This window comes from Dryas octopetala, chromosome 5 (assembly GCF_963921425.1).
Source record: "Dryas octopetala chromosome 5, drDryOcto1.1, whole genome shotgun sequence".
NCBI classification, from domain to species: domain Eukaryota; kingdom Viridiplantae; phylum Streptophyta; class Magnoliopsida; order Rosales; family Rosaceae; genus Dryas; species Dryas octopetala.
In genome coordinates, this window is record NC_141370.1 from 18,166,807 (window position 1) to 18,191,295 (window position 24,489).

A 24,489-nucleotide genomic window follows, 5' to 3' on the forward strand; every position below is an offset into this window, starting at 1 on the left:
ACAATTAATTGTTAATTAAAATTGTTGTACGTATTATTTCCTTTTCTGTATTTTGTATTGTTACAATATATTCAGAGAATTAAACTCTTACTCTATCGATTCTAACTCGATCATTACCTTAAACTCGATCTCTCACCGGCTCCGTACTTGAATGAATCTCAAAAACTTATTCGGTTTTACTTCTTTGATTTTTGAGCTTGAGCTTGTAGAATAATGCGGTAAGCATTCATCTTTTTCAGTTTGGAAAATGCTTAAAGTTGAATGGTAAAGTTTTTTTTTTTTCAATTATTGTTTATTGGAAAATTTGTCACTTGCTATTTTATATAAAGATATAGTTACAAAGTCCACTATAATTTGACTGAAACTCAAAAGCAATAAGCTAGCTTGTGATTTTCTAAATTGAATCTATTTTAACAAGTTGGCCGGGTTTGCATGCATGAAAGTCAGAGGACAAGTACAGTTCAAGAAAATGTCCGTGGTGTAAAATAAAAAATAATAATTAATCACATGCACTCTCAGAAAAGAAAAACATTTAGTAGTATTGATCGAGTGGTGTAAAATTTAGTTCCTTGTGGAAGCTGCTGATTGAGAGGGATTCTAGTACTATCACCCCTTTGCCACCTAGTCTCACAAAAATAATCTTCAGAGGGAGGTTTTTTTTTTTTTTTCGAACATATTTAGTTATGTAATCTCTTTTACATATATGACCAAGTGAAGGCTCCAATTCAAAGTTCCAGAATATATAAAATCGATCGCCATCTTATTGTATAGATTGGCCTAACGTAATTCTCATCACACCTTGACTCCAAAGCTTTTACTTTTTAGTCGCTAGGAGGCTAGGAGCTAGTTTTTTGGTTTGACTTTCTTCTTTTATATTACTTATTTTCGACGACTGCGTCAGTCACCGTAAAATAACTGTCGCAATAAGCCTTTCTTTTTTTGGCAATGTCGACGTTTATTTGATCAATTACCATATGCAGATTGGTTCAACGCTCATGAGTCATATATAGTTTATCCACTTCTTAATTTACTTAAATTTGACTTGGAAATGGTCATCAAAGGATCCATTGATCTAGTTTTGAGCACTTGATATTTATTATGGTTATGTACAACGTACTCTAGCTACAATTAGTGACGGATCCACATTAGTTAACTCCCATTAACCTGCCTGGCAAAAAAAAAAAAAAAAAAAAACCTCATAAACCTATTTTTTAACTTCAAGTTTAGATTCTTATTCATAACTTTCGTAGGCGATTGGTGCAAAAGTTGTTTGATAAAAAAAATTTAAACAAGCAATTCTTAAGGTAAGATTCCCATTAAGTAATTTATTAATTAATCACGATCGCTTTACAAAAACAAAACTTTTTTGGTACAGACAAAAACAAAATCTTGAATTCGCCACGGGGACTTCTTCCGTTTTGTAGCACATGCTTTTTCGTGTTTAATATAACACAAGTGGAAATATTAAGAGCTTAGTGGACATCCTTCTTTTCGTAGCACATGCTTCTTAATTAGTTAAACTAATTAATTCACTCTAAAGATTGAAGAACTACTTGTACTGGTTTTTGACATTCACATGCAACCCCAACTTGGTAAAATAAATTTAATTAATCTGAAAACATCGAATGCTTATGCATGCCTTATGAGTTATGGCTTTGAGTCTAAGTCAAAGTAGAGTGGTCTTGTATCTATATCTTTAAAAATAAATTAAATAGCAAGCTAGTGACTCATATATTGTCTGTAAGGCTTTACCATAGATCAGGTCTTTAATTATGGGAAAGGTTGGTCCTTCACTCCTTTGGTTGAGCCTGAACCACGAATTTCATGACATCATGATCTAATGTGATCATATCATATAATATTATAATATTCTCATTTGGTAGGTGACATATCATTGACAAATATGTACATTAATTGCCAAAAAAACTCATTTGGGTAACTCACACAAACGAAACCGACAAGTTGTCGTGCATGTTATAGGCTTATTTGGGTCATTGGGTCTTTGTATTCTGTGCCCAGATACCATATAGGTCGTGGGATGACTATTATATGCATACCTAACGCGTTGTTCTCTAAACTTCATGCAAAGAATATATTGAATCCGGCCATATGTATCCTCATCTAATAAATTCCATATATATATATCCTGATCTAATAAATTCCATATATATCTGTTTTTTTTGTTTTCCAATTATTAGGCCACTCTTAGGCATGTTTGAGAGTGTTTCTACAAAAATATATTATCTCAGTAAAACTTTCACTTGAAACACATAAATTTATTTACTGAAAATCAAAGTATTTCCTGCAAATGTATATAAATACCATTTTTCATTACCTATATCACATATATACTAACAAAAACGTTTTTGATTATCTGACAAATTTTTAGGCAATCTTAAATTAATGATTGTCAAACAAGCCTTAACTTATGGATTGGACAAAACTGGAGAGAAACTTCGTGCTATCTCAACGACAAAATAATGAATGAATAATGCATGTGTTCGCAGGTTTAGGACATAAGACCATCCCTAATATTCCATTAGGCCCGCATTACCAACCCCAACGTTGATAAATGACATATGATACGACAGCGGGAAGACCAAAACGCTTGCTAAGGAATATATATGTTTCGTTAATAGTGACAGCTGTGTATTAATTATCATTTACGTGACAGCTGCTATAGCGATCTAGCTCCACTCTTCATAGTCAAGAAATCAACGGCATCAATCTGGTCAGCATTGCCCTTTGGATAAAGTCATGCATGTCTAGTTGTCTACTTGCAAATTCAATGCGTTCTGTATGAGCAAATGTTCTCTTACCAGATTTCTAATTGAAATTGAAATTTGATACCAATAAAGGTTAAACTGAAATCTCTTACAAAAGTACAATGCCTCTCTCCATATATTCTCTAATATAATAACTTGCTTCAGCCAACCACCCTCTCTCCCTTATATATATGGACATTAGTCCATGACATATTCACTTGTACGTACGTACACACATTCCTCAGAAACTCTCGATCTCTTTAGTAATGGCATCTCTTTCACTTGTCATTATCTTCGGTTTCCTTTTCTCTCCATGTTTAGCCGCAGATGATGCCCCTCTCAACAGTCCAGTCTCACAAGAAACCACATGCCAGTCCACCCCATACCCTGCTTATTGCAAATCAGTCCTCCCCCACCACAACGCCAATGTCTACGACTTTGGACGTTTCTCAGTCCAACGCGCACTCTCACAATCCCAAAGCCTCTTGACTTTAATCGACAAACATCTCCAACAAGGTCCTGCAATCCAAGCCCTCCAAGATTGCAAGGACCTTGCAACTTTAAACATCGATTTCTTATCCACCTCCCTCCAAACCGTCAACAAAACCAGCAAAGTCCTACCGAGCCTGGACGCCGAAGACGTCCAGACCCTTCTCAGCGCCATCTTAACCAACCAGCAGACTTGTTCCGACGGGCTCCAATCCAGTACGGATTCCGCAAACGACGACCTGTTGGTCCCACTCTCCAACAACTCGAAACTGTACAGCGTCTCCCTGGCTCTCTTCACAAAGGGTTGGGTGCCCAAGAACAAAGACGGGACTCCAAAGCAGCCCAAGAGGCATCTCAGGTTCGGAAAGGGACGCTTGGGGCTCAAAATGTCAAGCAGAGCTCGAGCGATTTATGACTCGGTCGTGAATCGGCCGAGAAGGAGGCTTCTGCAGGCAGATGATGAAGTGGTTTTGGTGAAGGATGTTGTGGTTGTGAGTAAGGATGGAAGCAGAAACTTCACCACCATTAACGACGCTGTGAATGCCGCACCCAATAACTCGGTTGCTGCTGATGGCTACTTCTTGATATATGTCACTGCGGGTTTTTATGAAGAGTATGTGTCCATTATATCCAAGAAGAAGTACTTGTTGATGATCGGAGATGGTATCAATCAGACCATCATTACTGGAAAAAACAGCGTTGGTGATGGGTCCACAACTTTCAACTCTGCTACTTTAGGTGAGTTTCAGCTACTTTTGGTGATGGGTTTACAGCGTACATCATTCTATAACATCGAATAATTATTGTGTGTGGCCCATAGCATGCTAGCTAACGTAATATTAATAATGCACTCGAATTATAACATTGTACAATTTTTCAAGATACTTTTGATTTTATTCACAATTAAAATTTGAAAATGTGTCGTTTTAATATTGTTATGTTATAAGACTGAATAAATGACTAATAAAGTGAAGTTGATGAAATTTGCAGCTGTGGTGGCACAAGGGTTCATAGCAGTCAACATTACGATTCGCAACACGGCTGGACCAAGCAAAGGACAAGCAGTTGCACTCCGAAGTGGGGCAGATTTGTCAGTGTTCTACAGCTGCAGCTTCGAAGGCTACCAAGACACCTTATACACACATTCTCTCAGGCAATTTTACAGAGAATGTGACATCTATGGCACTGTTGATTTCATATTCGGTAACGCCGCAGTTACATTCCAAAACTGTAACATATATCCACGCCAGCCCCGTCAAGGTCAAGCCAACCCCATCACAGCTCAAGGTCGAACCGACCCGAACCAAAACACCGGGACTTCGATCCACAATTGCACCATTAAACCCTCGGCTGATTTGGCTTCGAGTAATTTCAGTGTCAAGACGTATCTGGGGAGGCCATGGAAAGAGTACTCGAGGACAGTTTACATGCAGACTTTCATGGGAAGTTTTATTGAGCCTGTTGGGTGGAGTGTGTGGAGTGGAGACTTTGCACTCAGCACACTGTATTATGCTGAGTATAATAATACGGGTCCTGGATCCAACACTGCGAATCGGGTCACATGGCCGGGTTACCATGTCATCAATGCAACTGATGCTGCTAATTTTACAGTGTCCAACTTCTTGCTAGGGGATAATTGGTTGCCTCAGACTGGAGTGCCATACACTGGGGGCTTAATTTGAGTAACTAATTGTTAATTAAAATTGTTGTGCGTGCTATTTCATTTTATGTATTTTGTATATTGTTACAATAATTAAACTCTTAAGTTAATTTTATGTATTTTGTATTTATGTATCATTACCCCAAGCTCTCTAGAACTAACCCCAAAGACTTATTTGGTTTACTTCTTTGCTTTTTGGAAAATGTGGAAACCATTCATATTTTTCAAATGGGGAAATGCTTTAAGACTTAAAGTTGAATGGTAAAGTTGTTTTTTTCAATTATTATTTTTTGAAAATTTGACACTTGCTATTTTATAATAAAGATAGAGTTACAAAGTCTACTATAATTTGACTGAAACTCAAAGCTATAAGCTTGTGATTTTCTCAAATTGAATCGATCTATTTTAACATGCAAGTTGGGTTTTGCATGCATGAAAGTCAGAGAACAAGTACATGCATGCGCAGTTGCTTCAAATTATGTCATTATATTCGTCCTTTGGGATTTAACCAAAGGACCAATTAATCTTAATTTCTTCTAAGACTTCAAAGTTGAATAGTAAAAGTTTCCTTAGATAATCAGTTACTTGCTATTTTATAATAACGAAAGACACAAGTGACAAGGTTCGATCTATTTTAACAAGTTGGGCTTGCGTGCGAAAAAGTCAGAAAACAAGTACATGCGCGCAGCTGCTTCTCTGTCTTTTCCCTTTTGGAGTTAATTAAGTTTAATCTCAGAAACATGTGGTACACGAAAAGCCGAAAAGGAAGAAGTCTTTGCCCTTTTTTATTTATATATATAGGTTGAGTATAAGTTATAACCATAGCAATTAAGAATGACCTGGATTAATGATATCGATGTCAAATTTAAAATAATGCTATATAGCTAGTCGATTGATAAACTATATATACACGACACAGTCATTGATGATAGAGTGATGCTATTTGCGAGAGATGGAGAGATGAGACTTATCGATCCATTTGAGACTCACACAAATGAATTCCACCTCTGATAGAAAATTATCTATAAAATAATTAATTAAGATGGTTTAAATAACCCTTTGCACCTTAAGCTTTGCACAATTAGTAGGTAGAAAGGTAAACAATGATTTAAAGGCACGCGTATCATGTGGATGCATGCATGCATGACGCCCATTTTTTATTAAGATAATATTTGTTCTTATGTACCATTTTAAATAAATTAAAATCGGTATGAAAATTTACTATGAAGCTTTTTTTTTTTTTTTTGTCAGAACAATATATGTTACTCAATCTGATATCAGATGAGTTTAGCTTTTAATAAGCCCATGAATACTCATTTAACTATTAGAATTACAAGTCTCATTTTTTTTTTTAAGGAAAGATCGAGCTAGAAGTTAGAGACCACTGCAATTAGCATACAGGAAGCTAGGGAAAAGGTCGATGATAGTAAAGAATCACCAAATCCAAAAGATATATAGAACAGATCATATATGATATAATTAAAGACTTCGATCATGCCTCATATATATGAGAAAATTTTGAAATATTTCTCACTAGCCTCTAAATCATGACCCCAATTAATTCATCAATACACATCTGAGTTAGATAGCTCTGAATCATGACTGATTAATACACATCCAAGAATGGAAGAATTAGCAATACAACATTCTCTCTCTCTCTATATATGTCTTTTCGTTAGATTAATGTTTTTCTTAAACAAGAATGGAACACCCCTTCCAATTCTCACTTGAACGTTCCATCCCTCATCGATCACTTACTCATCATTCTTGTCATCTTCATCTTTATCTTCGTCTTTGTCTGATCATCATCTTCATCGTTGTAATCATATTTATACTTCTTCATGACGATGAAATATATATATCAACTCCAAGCCCATACATACATACATAAATTATAACAACCCCATAAACACACCACACGCAAAAGAAAAAAGGAAAAAAACTAATCAAAGACTTGCATCCTATATATCACTATATATCTCTCTCTTTTTCAGTCTGGTCTTCTTTTCTTTTTTTGTTTGGCATTAGAATTTCCTCTCTCTGTCTCTGTCTCTGTCTCTCTAAACTCTTACCCTCCCTAATTCTCACTTTCTGTCCTTCATGAAAACCTTTATTTTTTCTGTCAACCCCACCATTGGTGCACCGCTACACCTTCATCCCTAAGTTGTCCGTACAACGCCAGGCACTGCCAGTAAGCCCTACGACTCATCATATTATTATTATTATGGCGGTGTGGCTTGCACTCCATGAACAGCTCGTCCACCAACTTCAACACCTTGCTCTTCATCATCTCCTCTACCACCTCAGCCTCAGCCTTCATCACCACGTACTCCTCCTCCTTCACATTCTTCTCCAGCCACTCCGACATCCCGGTCTGGGCCAACTCCTTCCCCGAGGACTCCTCTGTCACAGTCTCGATCTTGTACATCTCGAAGTTCTTGTTCCGGGTCGGGTAATTCTTGGCGAACCAATCTGCAGTGCCACTCTCGCCTTCCTTCTCCGGAAGCCCCACATCAATGAAGACACGTCGAGAGTAACCCTCGAGGGTGTCTCCCATCAAGTCGGGCAGATACCTGGTTCGTTTCAGGTACCTGCTCGACTTCCCAGAGGAGGCTCTGGGCGGTTCGAGGAGCACATCCTCCAGATTCTTTAGTGCTGCCTTCTTTGCCTCCTCTGTTAAAAGTCGTCTCCCTGTGGGAGAAGTCATGGTCTGATGAACTGCATGGCTGGTCTTCCTCATCGCCACCACGGTGGAGGTGTCGTGGAATCTCTTCAAATAGACCATCTTGTAATTTTCAGGCTTGTGGAATCCAGCAGAGGGATCTTGGCTGAGCTGAAGCGCAACAAGGCCGCCGACCTTGAGAGTTCTTTCAATGAAATTTGCGGCGGTAGGGAAGGCAGCTGACACGTAGGCGAAGTCGATTGTGCTGTCATGGATCAAGGTCTGTTGGGTTGAGTCTGTGGCGGAGATGAGATCGATCTGAGGCCTGTGGATTGGTTCCACGTCGCCATTGCTTAGAAAAATAGCCTTGTGTCCTTTCTTGAATAAGCCTTCGTTGGCCAAGTCACGGAAGAGCAAAGGCAGAAGATAATCATGGGCGGGTGCAACGACGTCGTTTGAGGAAACTTGGGGAGGTGGCAAAGTGGGTAGAAGCGAATTGAAGCAAGGCAGGTAAACGATGAAGGAAGCCCAAATGAAAGCAAGAAAGAGAAGTAGGAGGGATTTGGAATCCGGGATTCGAATGACCAAATACTTGGCATCCGGGTACAACCCGATGGCGGCCTTGTGGTTGGGGTGGCGTTTTGTACGGAAGCCTTGGACCAAATTGATTGCCATATATATATATATATAGTTTCAAAAGAATTATATATTAGCTAGCTGAAAATATTTTTTGTTTTTTTGAAGGATTGAAGTAGAAAGAGATTAGGGTAGTAGAGAGAGGGTAGCGCGCGGGAGACGCAGAGAAATAAAGTTAGCGAGTACAAAACCTGGCGGCGGTGTGGTTTCCACCCACGAGGGCGACGCGGCTGGTTTGCAATCTGGACCACAATAACATCAACTCCCTCATCCTCTCCACCTCCATTTTCCCGTTTTAGGACCCAGATCGGTGAGTGTTGTGTTTCGCCAACTTGATCTAGCAAGATGTCATTGGAATCGTCACCGGCGAAAACCACACATCACCGATCAACGATTCATGGAGGGAGAGAGAGGCCGGGTTCTTTATTTACTTTTCGGTTCCGATATTGGCAGAGGGGATAGAATGAAACTATTGTGAAATGGGGTGGGGTGCTGGGGTTGAGAGGTCAGGGAGGGGGAGAAGATCAATATATTGAGAGAGACAGAGAGAGATCGAGAGGTCTGAATGAATATATGGTTGGAGAGAAAAATGGTCGTTGGCACGAGAAATGAGTTTGGCCATTCATTGCTTTGTTGTGTTTCTCCCATTTCATGCATGCACGCATGCGTATATGAGTTTGCATGGAGTGCAATTCTCCCTATGAAAGCGCTCTCAGGGTTTGTTGTAACTTACGCGACTTCGGGCTTGCAATATTACTTCACTCTCAGATAGTCAGATGTATGCATATTCGACCAAAAAAAAAAAAGATGTATGCATGCGTTGGTATATGTATAGAGCTAGACTTCTTTAATTAAAAAGTCACCAGTATTATATATGTTAGCATTAATTTTCAAGAAGTTATATATATATTAAGATAAAAGAAAAGGTGCTACAATTTAGCCACAATTTAATTTATTAGTATCCAAACATTTTAATGGAAATCCAATTTCTTATTTTATCCTATTGTAATTGACCAATAAAAATATATTTGTTAATAAAATAAAATAAAAAGACTTCACTTATTGTTATTGCCACTTAAAACTGCATGCATGTATAGAGTTTGGTCATCATTTATACGTTGTGCCCAATAATTTTTCCTCTTTGGCTTGATTGTAGGGGGTATCGGTCATGTGATTTGTCTCGATTTTTTAATAATATTCGTCCATACAAAAACCTTATTAAAGTTCCCACACTAACAATCAAAAAATTCAAACCAAAAGCTATTTTCTAAAAATTGAACAGTACTGCTACGGTGCTACCAAATTTTATTTATTATGTGTGAGAGTATTTTATTTATTTAATATGGAAGTATGGAACTCAATTTAAACTCCATTTAATATATATATATATATGAGCTATTTAAGGAGAGCTAGGAAATAGGTAAATAGTAAATTGACAAGAATTCTAGCAGAGTAGAGGTAATGGGACTATGCGGTTGTAAATTGTAAAAAATCCTTACGAATCCAAAATAATAAATTTAGAAATCTTATTGGATTAAATTTAAGAGTAATTAATCCTAATTAATCTAGGAAAAGGATATAAACTATGGTTCTCCTATATCAATAAGGAAAAGGCTTTGCTTACCTCTTATAAATAACAATGCCCCAAAATTTTAAGGGCATGTCAAACTTAAGTAACAATATTCATCCATCTCCACCTTAATTTTGTCTCAGAAATTTTTAAGTAGGTCGAGCCAATAACTCTCCACTACTCACCAGTACCAGACATGGCTACAGAATTGGAGAGAAAGATCGAATCCTTGCATGGCTCGCAAGTCAAATTGGTACAACAGATGGAGCTTTTTCGCGAATTGAAGAGAAAGATCGAATCCTTACATGGTTCCCAAGTCCAATTGGTAAAAGAGATGAAGCTTTTTCATGCTGATGTGAAGCATGATCGTCTAAAGATAGAAGACCTGATAGAGGAAGACTTTCTTAATGAGCAAGAAGAGCAAGAATTGGCCACCGATGATGGATTTATAAACGTGAAAGTGATAGAACCATGTCTAAGTGTCTCAGGAGAATTATGCTTCAGGAAGCCGAGAATTAATTTTCATATGTTGAATAAAGGTTGGAAATCAATTGTAAAAACCAATGAGCTTAAGGAAGGAGATGAAATTGAGGTGTGGTCGTTTCGAGTTAACGGACAACTCTGGTTTGCGGTTGTTAAAATTTGAGTTGCAGAACTAGCAATGGCAGCCAGGCTACTGCTAATGAATGATCCATGAAGGACCAGTCAGTCGGAGTAGTGTTATTTTCATAGATAGTTTCTTTGTTTTTTTCCAATTCTTAGCATTGGTGGATAGTTTTCATATATATAAGGATGAGTGAATGTAATTTTCCAAAATTCCCTTTAACATAGAAGAGCCTTTGTAATTGCTGCAAAAACAACAATCCGAGTTTAAAGACTCAAGTAAAGTACGTAAAACACAAGTCAAAGTTCAAGAAGAATACATGCATGTCACCATAATCGAATTCTCCCCGAAGTAAAAGATAAAGTGATCTAATTGATAACAAAGTTATACCATGTAAAACAAACGATTGCAAATAGCTAGCCAGCTAAAGTTCAACAAGTTATAGCTACTGTTTCTACAACTTTGAAAACAAATCCAACCGTTCTAAAATTAAAGCTAAAATTGAACTTCAAAGATAGTTGCATGCATCTTAGGCAAATTTAACTCGACAAGTCCTTGAAGCCCTATGAAACCTTGAAACCTTCTTGCGAATCTTGCGCAACGCCTTCTTTGTACACACAAGTTTACCACCTGTATAAATTGTCATGTCATCCAAAACTTCACAGTTGTTTAAGAGATACTTTGCCACTTTCATCTCATCATCTCTTCCCTTAAATTCTCTTACACAGATAGCCTTGACGTGTGACAGCAAACATGCAGGCACAACCTCTGGAGGATTCCAATTAAGCTCTGTGTTATCTTCCAGAAGCCCTAGATCATCACACTCACGGTCCTGACAATTGATTATTTAAAAGAATGAATGAAATAAGAATCGTTGAATGAAATAAGAATCGTAGCTAGATTAAGAGCTGCAAGTTGGTAGACATATCACATAGCACAAGTTAACAATCATCTTATACACATGTTCTAAGACAAGAGATTCCAGATTAGGTGACCTATTCAGCAACTCTGCCCACCAAGAACAGCAATAATGAAGCACCAGCTTCAACTCCCTCAAATTACCAAAATTAGGGAGATGGCAAGCCTTCATTACAGATAAAGTATAAGTATATATTAAATATAATTCTCGCTGCAAAACAAAACATACTATAAGAAACAAGAAAAGGGCATACTTACCTCCAAGCAATGAGCTGAAAGGGACAGACATTTAACGTGGCAAATTTGTAGCAGAAGCTCACTCACACGTGGAGGGAAGGCAGGATGCTCATTTGCATAATGCGTATAGAAATCAATGTTGGCATCCACCAAGGATTTTGCATTCTCAAAAATGTAATTGGGCAAAACAGCTTGCTGGAGACCAAATTTTTCAAGGTTTGGCGCATTGATAGAAAGAGTGTACTCATTGTGCTGAGCACAATGATCATCTTCAGCAGTGGTCAAACTTATTTGTAACGTTTTCAGCTCAAGTGCACGGACCTTGAAATTCAGAGCAACACCTTCTTCAATGATTCCACTTACATTCAAATCTTCAACCACAGGGCAGTTACAGAAAAGATTTTCCATCGGGCTGCTATTAGGACGATAAAGCACAATATAGAAAACCTTGAGACTTGGCAAACACCATGATGTAGGAGTATTGATAATAAAATATGACAACAGCTTCAAAACCCTGAGTGTTTTGCACATGAAAATGCTTTTAGGCAGTTCAAAAATCTGATCCTGAGGTGATTTAACATCAAGAACGAGTTCCACTGGATGACGCATAATGGCCGTGCGAATCCAGCCATCAATATGAGAGACATCTATCACACGAGAACAATGGAGACGGAATTTTGTAATGTCCGATGAGCCACGAAAGAAAAAATATACGATCAACAAACATCAAAAAACCATCAGAGTTTGGAAAATGTTGGTTGTCCAAGTCTAGATAGGGAACTGAGGTCCACGTGCTCTTCCATTTTGTAGACAAAATGCTGGTCCTTACAAGTTCTTTTGTTGGAACCAAGGAAAGTATGTGACAAAGTAATGAATCTGGTAAGTCACTGATCCTATCTTTCACACTTGCATGACGCTTGGACTCTAGAGCCATTTATATCCTGATGCATTTTTTTAAACATTGTCAAATCGCATATCTGTTCTAACTTGGGTATAGCTTAAGAAGCTTTTCTATGTAAAATTTCACAGAAAAAATTCATATATGAAACAGAAACAGAGGACCCTCTCTATGTACATTTCAATAAATAAAGGGCAGGGAAAAAAAAGAAGACAAAAACTCTAAATTTAGACTTACAATGCACAAAACCCTAAATGTATTCTCTCCATAGTTCAATTCTTCCAAAATGAATAGGCAACATTTATTACTTGTGCCTCTATCTTGAACACCCATTTATGTTCAAGAAAGATAAATGGGCACCAAATTCTATTTCCACAAGAAAAGTTTATAGATGATAACAAACAAAACCAAGAAGAAAATATCAGATTCGACATTTGCTTGAGAAATATAAGCAAACACAGAGATTACATCCAGAGATAGACAACAAATAGTGTAAGACTTTGATTTTATATTTCTCGTAAGTTTTCTTGGTAACCAAACAGATGGGTAAGGAAAGTCATAAAGGTAGAAAGAAAAGTACCTGAGAAAACTTCTGAGGTGGCTCAGAAATACTAGTGTTTCTGATTGTTTGGTTGCTGAGAAACGGCGGGAAATGCTACGAAAATGAGTACCTGAAGAGCATTCTTAGAGGCAGCGATTTCACCTCTGCGACCTGCAGCTCGGGAGTGTGAAGCTCCCACACACCATTTCTTGTTTGCTAAGTTTCCAGAAACTTCTTTTGAGCATATAGAAACTCACCGTTTTGTTTTCTGCCCCGGTCTGGGCTGGGCCTTGGGCCTGTTTGTAGTCTCTTTCCCTCCTTGGGCTTCGATGCAAGTTTCTTCAGACCGAAAAAAAAAGAAAAGAAACTCACCGTTTTACGGTTTTACCTTGGTTATTCCCTTGTATGTTTTCCTAAACGGCACAGTTTCGGCTTTAATCAATCAAAGTTTGTTACAAACTTACAAGTTTACAACCATAAATAAAAGTAGAGTAAATTATAATTTAGTACCTCAACTTTACATGTTGTTTCAATTTAGTACCCCAACTTTGAAAACTTGTAAAAAAGTATTTCAACTTTCATTTTGTGTCAAAATAGTACCTCCGTTAGTTTTTCTGTCAAATAAACCGTTATCTGCTGACATGACAGGGGCATTTTTCGTCTTTTTTTCCCAAATTTAAAAAATAATAATATTTTTTAAAATTTTTGAATACAAAATCTTTTTTAAATAATTAAAATAAAATAAAAAATTTTAATTTTTTCCCCTCCCCTCCGCCCCCGCCCCCAGCCATCCCCTCCCCAGCCCGCCCCCCCTCCCGGCCCGACCCGCCCCCTGCCCTGCCCTCATCCCCAGCCCGCCCCCACCCACTCCCCCTCTCCCTGCCCGACCCACCCCTACCCCCCACCCCAGTCCCGTCGCACCCCCTCCCCCAGCCCCAACCTCGTCGCACCCCCTCCCCCCCAAGCCCCAACCCCGTCGCACCCCCTTCGCCCAGCCCCGTCGCAGCCCCCAGCCCCAACCCCCATCGCACACCCCTCCCCCCAGCCCCTGCCCCAGCCCCTCCCTTCCCCTCCCCGCCCTACCCCCACCCAGCCCCATCCCCTTCCCTTCCTGCCCCCACCCAGCCCTCCCCCAGCCATCCCAGCTCGCCCCCACCCATCCTCCCCCCTCCCCCCTCCCCCCCTTACCCAACCCCAACCCCAACCCAGCCCCCTCACCCCTTACCAAACCCCCGACCATCCCCCTGCCCATTTCCCCCAATTTTTTTAAAAATTGTTTCATTTTAATTATTTTAAAAAAATTTTGTATTCAGGACGAGGGACAAGACTGGGGGTGCGACGGGGGGGGAGAGGGGAGGGGATGGCTGGGTGGGGGCGGGCAGGGGAGGGGATGGCTGGGGGCAGGGGCGGGGGCGGGGGCGGGGGAGAGGGTGGGGGGGGGAGGGGGAGGGGGAGGGGAAAAAATTAAAAATTAAAAGTTTTAATTTTTTTAATGTTTATTTTAAAAGTTTTAATTTTTTTAAGAATTTTTTTATTCAAAAGTTTTAAAAAATATTATTATTTTTTAAATGTGGGTAAAAAGATGAAAATACCCCTGCCACGTCAGCATATAACGGTTTATTTGACAGAAAAACTAACAGATGTACTATTTTTACACAAAATGAAAGTTGAGGTACTTTTTGTCAAATTTTTAAAGTTGGGGGTACTAAATTGAAAATCAGTGTAAAATTGAAGTACTAAATTATAATTTACTCATAAAAGTATATTACAACGAATACGAAGGGAGTGGTGAGTGACTGAGTGGCTGGGTTAGGTGGGTCTCGGAGGGAGGGGTGAGAGGCGAAGGGAGGGGTGGGAGCTAGGCAGAGGGAGGGGTGCTGCAACAGTGCAACTCCATTTTTTTCTTTATTTTTTTCTTTTTTAAATTTAATTATTGTGTTTTTTAATTTTTTTAAATAATTATTTCATTTTATATAATTTTTTTGTCCACGTGGCATTTTGTTAAAGGTTTGTCAGTGTGCCACATAGGCAATTAATGGCCTCCCTAACAGAATAGTTGACGAAGGTACATAGGTGTGCAAAATCGGTAGTTGAGGTACTTTTTTTTTATTTGAATACTCAAATTAAAAATGATGTATATTTGAGGTAGCTGAGTATAATTTGCCCTAAAATAAAATAAAAGTATATTACAACAAATACGACCCAAAAAAGACATTACTAATACAATAAAAGGTAACCTGTTTTTTTTCCATTATAAAAACTTACCAAAAAAAAAAGTGAATTCTCTTTTTGGCTTAATCAATTTGAATTTGGAACCACTTTTCATTGAGAGATTGAGTGTCACTAGATCAAATGGTAATTAGCTAAAATTTTTTTGGCGTAATCGTAACACCACGTGATGGCGGTGATGCTGATCCAACCATAAAGAGACGTTACTACTAAAATAAAAGGTAAAAATTTTATTTGTCAGCACCAATTTTGCATGGCGACAATTGATATAACATTGAAAGACATAGAGCGCAAAGACCAAAAAGCCTAGAACGAGTTAACTAATTACAAAGCTCACGGGCGATGCCCAAGCGAGAGTTGGCAACATCAAACAAAATCCTAAGGTTCTGCTGCTGCAAGTTGGCGATCACATTCAACACCGAGTTCACATTATTAGGCGCCGCCGCCATTGCCAAGCAAGCCACCGACCCAGAACTGCTGTGAATCAATGTGTTCTCCGTTGGCAATGTCAGCTGCAATCCCGTGAAAATCAAAGTAATGCCTGGGGCTACAGCTTCGTTGCTCGCAGTGAAACACGTGTCAAAGGCTCCCAATGTTGAAAATGTACCATTCACTTGTTTTCTAAACTCGTCCCGGATTGCGCTGTACACGGGTTGCACGAATCGGGTTATCACCGTGCCCGAGTCTATGATGGTTCCCGCTCCGGTGTTTGGGTCGAATGATAGGAATTCTTGGGCAATGGGTACGAGTACCCGGCCCACTTTGATTCCGGTGAGGTTGACATAATACAACGAGGGCCGGTGCGGGTTTTTCAGCAGTGGGGTGGTTCGGATGGATTTGGGTTGGCCGGCCGGGCCGAGTTTGAGTGACCCGGAAAAGTAGTATGATTTGAAACTTGGTAAACAATATGAGAAGACGCCCGAGTAGAGTGACCCGGCTTGGGAGAGTAATGACATGGATCCACGACCCAAACCCAGTAACCCTTGGGACGGGACGGACCCACCAGAGATGGCATTGATGCAACCAAAAGAGTATTTTGGAATGACACTATTGCCCAATCCTAAATCATCTTGAACAAGTGTGGCGGAGAATGATGAATCTCCACCGTAGGATTGGTTAAAGGAGCATTTGGTGGCCCCGGTAGCCGGGCACGAGAGTCCACGGGCCTGAATGCATTCGGGTACGGAGCAATCCAACGGCCCAAAAGTGGTGGATGAGTTGGGTGAGAAGGTGGTGGAGGAGCAGCCGCTGCACCCGGAGCATGGGACCCACGCAAGGTCATTGCTAGTGTCTAGGACCATGTACATGGGCTGACCCGGAGAGCCCAATTTGAGGCGAACCACGTAGTTGGCGATGTTGAGGACCTGCTGGCCCGAAGCGATTGGAGCCGAGGTGGTCTTTTGGGCCACTAGGGTTGACAGGTAGTTGACCCTTGCTGGGTCTTTGGAGGCCATGTTCAGGACTGTGCTCAACCATGAGTCCGACTTGGGTGGGGTGAAGGGAGAGCATTTGCTGTAGGTGGGAATGATGGAGAGGTCTTGTGAGCCGTCGGATTGGGAGCCACATGGATCAAGGGCTCTGGTTACAGAGACTAAAATAGCAAAGAAGAAAAACTGGGTAATTTTCAAGTCCATGGCTACTTGGACCCAAAGATGGAGTCAGCCACACAAGAAAAGCTTGCAATGTGTGTACTCCACGGGAATGAGGTATTTATATAAACTTATGTGGATTGTGATTTGTGGAGTAGAGTTCAATTATTGAAGATATTTTTGTGATGAAAAATGCATGTGATTCAATCCGACTTTTTATTTTTTAAATCGAATTTTGTCCTTGTAGTTTAAAAGCATACAATCATACATTCATACCTGTGTAGTTCACATTAAGTTGTAATAAATTTAAGTTCTTAACTCTGTTAGTGGAATGAATGAAATAATGACTTTAGCATCACGTGTTTCTCACGAATATAAGCATTCATGTCCTTTAATTTGTGTGCCTTAAAACCTCTCGACCACCATAAATATGAATTTGACAGCTCTTTTGTTTGAAAAAATTGGGAAATTATAAATTTTTGTCTTCGTCATCATCTACTCCATTTCATTAACGGGGTTAGGAGTTTTGACATAATTACACCTAGTATGGATTAAAAGTGTAATTTGACCGTCAACTTTGATTAGTTTTATCATTTTATACAAAGCAACCATGAGTCCATGATGATAAGAATGGATGCAAAGATAGGATCCATTCCATGATTGGGATCTAGCCAGCAAAAATGAGCTAAAGTTTGGGCCAGTACTAAGAAAACCAAACATGATGAGTTTGATAAGCATGTGTTGTTTTGTAATAATGCCGGACCAAGTTGGAGGGAATGCCGTGAATAAATGACAAATTAAGCTCAAATCCCCCGGCCACCAATTTTTTTTTTTATGTCCATCGAGGAAGCCAAAGACAATTGATCTGATCAGTCCAGAATTCCAAACAAACAGCGAAGCTCTGAATGGTCTAAAGAATGTCTTTATTTCCGAAAGTTCAAACCATAACATGCACTCTCGAAATCTTCCTTACAATCACAGAGATTTGCCACTCAATACCAACATACTATCATAGAATTACTCAAAATATAGTGAAAGAGATAGATATATAGAATTTATTTATCCATTATAATAAAATTTTACTCAAATTATTAAGTGATTTTAAGCATTACGTTATGTCATATGACCTAACATGTATCCAAGTATTAGTTGCGAAAAGTGTAACTTAGAAAGATTTTTCACAGAATATATTATATCCATATGATGGACAGTTATTCAATTACTTTGTACCACTCTACCTCCCAATTAGGATTGGAGAGATTATTTGAGGTAGAGTAATGGATTCCTAACAGTACGTTATTTACATTTATTTTTTAGCATTTATATTTAACTTTTTACGGATAATTTTTTGATTCGAAAGCATGAAGGCATTTGAATCCCAATGTGGGGTCGAGCTAGCTCATTAGATAATGATATCTTGTTCTCTTGTGTTTACATGGGCCCAAGACAGGATCCGGTCTGTCACGGGCTCAAGAAGACTTTCCTGATAGCCCGGGTCGGGCCCAACACCAACTTGCACTTACATCACATGAGCCAACCAAAAACATGCACATGATACTCACTACAGTGAGCTTTCAAATTCCTAATCTCATCTCAATGCAATAGTAAATAAAACCATTTTTTTCCAACCTAAGAAAAAAAAAATGCACTAACAATTACGCCTAGAGAACAATCCAAAGTCATAATCCTAGACAATAGGAATGTACTAGAAAAATGTTCAAGTGCGAATGTTTGCGTTGCTGGTTAAGTTATGATTCTAGACAATAGAATGTATGAAAGGTGTTCAAGTGTAGGTTCGAAGGTTACTTTACGATCTTGTATTTGATAAAAACTTGATCGTAAAATTGTTCTCGTTATCCCGGATACACTGCCTTCTCGCAATTTTTGACAAGGGTTTTGCAACCGTAGGCGGCGTGTGTCCCTTGACCCTTGCTTGCAAATAATTGTTTGCTTACCAGTTACCACAACTTAAATTTCATTTTCGTTTAGTTTCATGGAAATGAGAAAAATTCTAACAAAAATGAAGAAAGCGCATCAGGGTTTTATCACTTTAATTTCCAGTTTGGAATTTTTACATTGGGTTCTCTTTTTTTTTCACACATTGTTGTTTACCCTGTAGCTGTATTCCATCTTCCAAAACTAGCTCAATAATAAAATTGGTGTTGGATTTTAATTAATTATATGAAATAGGGATAAAGCTGTACAAATCCAAAGAAATCGCATCCTCACGTTGTGTAATGACAAATTCCTTGATAAAGGATAATACTAAGAAAAACAAAAAACAAAACAAAAAAGGACAACCAAAAATGAAGCCCTCTATAAGAACTCAATTTGAGAGCCCACCATACTCACGAGATTTCACTGTTCAATTAAATGTCATATAAAGTCGTTTTCTTATGCAGCAGAGCACAAAATTGCCAAACTACGAAAAATAACAAATAGATGCACTATTTTCCACTTGGAAGTGGACCAAAGACTCAAAGAAGCTATCTCCATCTGAATAGAAAGACACAAAGAAGCTAGAATATTTTCAAAATAAATGCATAATGTTTCATTGGATGCTTTAAAAGTACTAAAATAATGTGTGCAAGTTGCCTCACATGAGGAAGAAAGTCGAGCATATATAAGTTTTATTACTCATGTGACTTTTATAAAACTTATCTTATACTTGTCTAAAATGAAGATTTTTCTATGATACTAAGCCAATACCGTTGTTGGAATTTGAACCCCGCACACCCACACATAAAAGTATTATGAAACCAAACCTCTAAGAGTAACCCAAATGATGCGCACACGCACACATAAAAAGTATTATGAAACCAAGCCCCTAAAAGTAACCCAAATGATGAATCAGAGAAGCGAAGAAATAGTTAAGATTAGGTTAAGTTGTAGATTTATGCTATGTTATATCCTGAAGAGACAGACATATTTCAGCACATCACATAATTGGTGGGGGATAAATGGCAAAATTTGAACATCTTTAGGCCTCGTTTAATGCCTAAAATTTGATTAGATTGAATAGGATTAATGACAAAATTTATGTGTATTTAAAGAAAAAACTTTTAACTTGAAAGAAGATGGATTAATCATGATGAAAAACTTATTCCTTTCCAATTCCCACAAAAACGGTGAGATTAGTGGGGATAAGTTTTCCCTTATAGCTAATCCATCTTCTTCCTTCAAGTTAGAAAACATCATCTATCTTCTTCCTACAATACACAAGAATCTAGCCATTTTATCCAATTTAATCCAATCATAAGAGGAAAGCAACTCAGTAACATGCCTTGAAACATAACAGTTTTGCTTTGTACTTTTTACTCTACACAGTATTCAGTTCATAACCACAGCATTTTTCTACAACAAAAGAAACTTTCTTACTGTAATTTCTTCCAAACATTTACAGGGTATGAAAAGATGGTCCAACAAAGTCAAGAAGCAACCTTCAATTGCAACACCACACTGAACACAACAACAGTATTGGTCACGCCTCCCAACAGCACTCCATATATACCGTTGATCTTGATGAGCAGTAGCACAAGAGGACAAAAGATGCACTCAAGCTAAAGCACAGGTCAAACAAAATAAATGAGTTCCAATTGACCATATACAGGGATACCAAGTAAACAATTGGGATACGACATCAAGCAGTGCAGCTATGGTTCATAATGAATAAAATATGGATCAGGTAAGAATGATCACATGCTTTTAGGATCCCAAAGCAAATGTGAGACTCAGCAGAGCTCAAGAACACAACCATGTACCTCACATGCACACAGAGCATCAACAATGAAGAAAGACCAAGATTAGATTGCAAATGAAAAATTCAATCAATATAAAACATGATAAGACATTGTGTGCAAGCATCTTGCCACAGCATGGACATCTTTGAAGAGAAGTAATTAAATCATATCAAGTCATAACACTAGAAAAAATAAAAAACAATAAATAAGAAAGAAATGCTAAAGGAAGAAAAATGAGAATGAAATATGCTACTAGAGATTGGTGATAGAATACTGAGATGCATACCTTTCCTTATTAGGCAGTGCTCTTTGTCTTGACAATGATGACTGGGCATTGTGCGTGGTTAGTGCAATAGTTGCTTACACTTCCCAAAAACATCCTGTGTACACAGTACATAAAGTGAATCATATTATTGGACTTGAATCATACTTTTATTCTTATTCGAAGTTACCCTTTACAACAAAGGGAATTCTAAACTAAAGGTAGCTTGCTTGAGTTCTATCACCTAACCCGACCTTTCTTTCCACCATTTTCAGGAATTTGTTTAATTAAGCATGTGTAGGCAGTTAGAGAAGACTTTTCCCATTAGGAAGCTCTAAACTAAGTGCATGGATCCTAGTAAAACACTCTGGTCCAATGTATGTCCTTGGTAGTAAAAAAAAAAAAAAGTTACCTTTTAATAGGACCAAAAGCTCTGGAACCCATTACAAGCAAATCAGCATGCAAATTCTCAGCAGCTTCACAAATCTTCTCTTTCGGATCCCCAACAATCACTTGGGTTTTCACATTCACCTATGCCCAAAAAGCGAAAAACAAAAAATATTAACTAGAATAAAAATGAAAAACGAAACCTTCCAATTAAATTAGGTACTATTACTGCTAAAGTAAAAAGCTTTAAACCCTTAATAAACCCTAACCTTCTTCTCGGAGCAAATCCTCAAGGCGTGTTCCATTATGACCTCGGTGATTCGCCTCTGGTGCGCCTCGATCGCCGCCGTGAACGCAGGCACCTCCAAAGCGCCTGATAAACGAAATTATTGACAATTAATTCGTTAACTTAATGGAGTCAAATGCATTGAGAATTAATTACTTCGTTAATTTTATTTTTACTGAAAATTAAGTCGTAGACTTAACTGGGCCCACCGAAGGGGATGGCGGCTGGGGTGAGTCCGGCGGCGATGGACGGCGGAGATTGGACGTGGAGGACGAGGAAGTGGCCCGCGCCGGAGGTGGTGGTGGAATCAGGGGACCGGAGCTGGAGGTTGTCGAGGGCCCACGTCAAGGCGTTCATGCTCTCCTCGCTGCCATCAACGGCCACGATCACGCATCCCAGGTTTCCGGGCATGGTTTTAACTCCAAACTATTCGACTGGCGATGGTTCCTAAAATGGAAATTTCCATCAACTGGTTTCTAAATTCTAATCTCCAGTTAACTAGTATTGATGTTATTATCATTTTTTCCCAAATTAGTATTGATGTTAAACAAATATTTAAAAACATAAAATATGAATTTTGTTTTTTGGTTTTTGGTTTTTGGTTTTTGGTTTTTGGTTTACATAAATCATGCCGACACCAATCCACAACAGACATCAAATGACTTCATTTCAATGCAATATGCACCGACAAAGAAGTAAAATTTTCACAATGTTGTAGTTTAGTGGTTTTATTTTTTTAACGTATTTCTTTGAGAGACCACGAATTCGAATCCTCGTCCCCTATCAAAAAATGAAAATTGCTCAATAGGATCAAAGCTATGGAATGAACCAGACTATCAGTGACCAAAGAAGTCCAAATTCTATATAAAATTTGGACAATGCTATTTAGTTCAATTATTTTTCTCGATTTACATGGCACTTTTATATTTGCTTTAGAATATATTGTGTTTTTAGTTTAAGGATATGGTGTGTATACAATGTGTCACTTAGAAAAAAAAATGTGAGATAAGTAGCATTTTCCATTAAATTATGTAGCACAACACAATCACTCATGTGGTATTCGAATGTGACACTCCTAATATTAATAGATACATTTATAGAGTAGATTTAGACTTTAGTGATTGAAAAAGTGAAGACACGAGTCATGAGAACTCTAAACTCCTTCAAAATCCTATTTATGATGCAAATTGTTAATTGAAATTTGAAACACATGTTTGTATATAAAGCACTTTTTAAAATTGGTTGAATAAAAGTGGTCAAAGTTTGAGTTTGAGCGGTATGCTTTTATTAGGAAACAAAATTTTCATTTAGTTTTTCTTAAGAAAAGACTAGGTTTGTTGCCTTGAGATTAAAAATATATATGTTGATGCCCAAAAATGGTAGAGCAGTCAACGTCGAGTCGAACCACGTAGGCCCGTTGACCTACCACTGAGCGGATGACACGTCGAAGTGGGGCAGGAACGGGTAGCTGGGTCCGACTGGTGAGTAATGAGAGAGAATGATATCCAAGCACCCTGCACAGGTACACAAAAGTGAGCGGGAAGGGCACCGGTGTGGTGCCGGCCAAAGCTTCTCCGACGCTCAAGTCAGTGTTCAGAGAGATCTGAGAGCAGAGTGAGTGAATAGTATAATAATGATTTCAGTTGTCCTTTTGTGACAAGAAGGTACCTCTTTTATAGTACCTTTGGAAGAGTGTCAACCAATCCGGTGACGACACGTGTCCTTTGTGGTGACTTGCACTGTAGGAGCGCCACGTGGCACCGGTCTCGAGGATCCGAGTTAGTTGACACGGGCCGGGGGCCCGGGAGGCTTGAGCTTGGGAGGCCGGAGCCTAAGAGGCCGGGGCCCAGGGGGCCGGAGCCCATGAGGCCGGAGCCTAGTGGATCATGGGCTAGGAGCCCAGGAAGGGCTTAGCTTTTGGGTCTAGGCCCAAACGACATGATGTTAAGCCTTGTGTGACTTGTCGTTATGCCCAGATGTTTAATCATACGAACAGAAGTCCCCCAAGTTTCCGAGCAGAAGATACTTCTTGGTTGGGAACTTTGTACACACAGAAGTCCGAGCAGAACGACAAGTAACCACATTGCTTGTTCCTGCTTAAGATACTGTTTAGAAGTCCCCCAAGTTCCTGAGCAAGAAAAGCTGTACTGTAGGAAAGCTTGGGGGGTTACATATGAAAGATCCCTTTTTTTTTCTTTTTTTTTTTTTTTTTTTTTGGTTTCTGATCACCCAGTATTCCGAGCAGTAGACGCTTCGTGTAATCCCAGTGAATCTCGTCCGATTTAAGGGTGGGATGTCGCCCTTTGTAAATGAGAATCTGGCATGAAATGGTAGAGCCCAAATATAAAGATTTCCACACCCTTATCTCTCCCCTCCTCTCCTTTTTTTTTTTTTTTTTTTTTTTGTGTGACTATTTTAGGAGAGAGAGCTGCCCTTTTTTTTTTTAAGTTCTGAATATAGGCTGCCCCCCCCTCTTTTTGTTTTTGATAACCAAATATAGGGGCTGCCCCTCTTTTTTTGTGTTTGAAACAGGGGATGACCAACTACATAGAAGGCGGGGGTGTGCAGCCGAGGAATGACTGAGTGGGCTCGGGTCGGAAGGAGGTGGTGTTGCTGCGCGGGTCGGAGGGTGGTGCTGCTGCTCGGGTCGGAGGGAAGAGGCCGGATCGAGTGGTCGGGTCGGAGTGGAGAGCTCGGCTCGGATTGATGCTGGTGCGCGGTGCTCGGCGCGGAGACGGCGAGCTGCTGGGCGGGCTCGGGTTGGGGGAGTGCTCGGATCGCGCTCGGGTCGGCTTGGGAAACGCGAGGCGCGGAGAGGGTGGTTCTCGGCCTGGGCCGAGCTGTGGTGGGCGCGGGTTGCTTGGGTCTCGCAGGGGGTCTGCGCGGGTCGGAGGTGGGGGTGGCTGCTCGGGTTGGCGCAGGGGTGGGCTGCGCGCAGTGGTTGGGTGCTCGGGCAGCAGCGGCTCGGGTGCTTGGGCAGCAGCGGGGGGTGGCTGCGCTGTTTGGCGCTGGTCGG

At 39.5% G+C, this 24,489-nt stretch overlaps 5 protein-coding genes across 5 annotated transcripts; 1 reads left to right on the forward strand and 4 right to left on the reverse strand.

Annotated features, from left to right (window-relative positions):
• The first annotated feature begins 3,028 nt into the window (after window positions 1-3,028).
• On the forward strand, window positions 3,029-4,936 carry LOC147285220 (putative pectinesterase/pectinesterase inhibitor 20). The gene is made up of 2 exons (XM_086243286.1): window positions 3,029-3,992; window positions 4,245-4,936. The coding sequence occupies exons 1-2, from the start codon at window positions 3,032-3,034 to the stop codon at window positions 4,934-4,936; spliced, it is 1,653 nt and encodes a 550-aa protein (XP_086099412.1). The 5' UTR covers window positions 3,029-3,031.
• A 2,100-nt stretch (window positions 4,937-7,036) lies between these two features.
• Window positions 7,037-8,251, reverse strand: LOC147285221 (uncharacterized). The gene has a single exon (XM_086245854.1). The coding sequence runs from the start codon at window positions 8,249-8,251 to the stop codon at window positions 7,037-7,039; it is 1,215 nt and encodes a 404-aa protein (XP_086101980.1).
• Window positions 8,252-10,915: 2,664 nt separating this feature from the next.
• LOC147285222 (putative FBD-associated F-box protein At3g50710) lies at window positions 10,916-12,269 on the reverse strand. The gene is made up of 3 exons (XM_086245237.1): window positions 11,563-12,269; window positions 11,348-11,470; window positions 10,916-11,218 (listed from the first exon to the last, which is right to left on the reverse strand). The coding sequence occupies exons 1-3, from the start codon at window positions 12,148-12,150 to the stop codon at window positions 10,916-10,918; spliced, it is 1,014 nt and encodes a 337-aa protein (XP_086101363.1). The 5' UTR covers window positions 12,151-12,269.
• Window positions 12,270-15,419: 3,150 nt separating this feature from the next.
• On the reverse strand, window positions 15,420-16,905 carry LOC147285223 (Eukaryotic aspartyl protease family protein). Its single transcript, XM_086243906.1, has one exon. It carries the CDS (start codon window positions 16,841-16,843, stop codon window positions 15,530-15,532), a length of 1,314 nt encoding a protein of 437 aa, XP_086100032.1. The 5' UTR covers window positions 16,844-16,905; the 3' UTR covers window positions 15,420-15,529.
• Window positions 16,906-20,111: 3,206 nt separating this feature from the next.
• Window positions 20,112-21,976, reverse strand: LOC147285224 (Adenine nucleotide alpha hydrolases-like superfamily protein). The gene is made up of 5 exons (XM_086245199.1): window positions 21,674-21,976; window positions 21,457-21,560; window positions 21,213-21,331; window positions 20,825-20,918; window positions 20,112-20,358 (listed from the first exon to the last, which is right to left on the reverse strand). Exons 1-4 carry the CDS (start codon window positions 21,882-21,884, stop codon window positions 20,834-20,836), a joined length of 519 nt encoding a protein of 172 aa, XP_086101325.1. The 5' UTR covers window positions 21,885-21,976; the 3' UTR covers window positions 20,112-20,358; window positions 20,825-20,833.
• Between the last annotated feature and the right edge of the window lie 2,513 nt (window positions 21,977-24,489).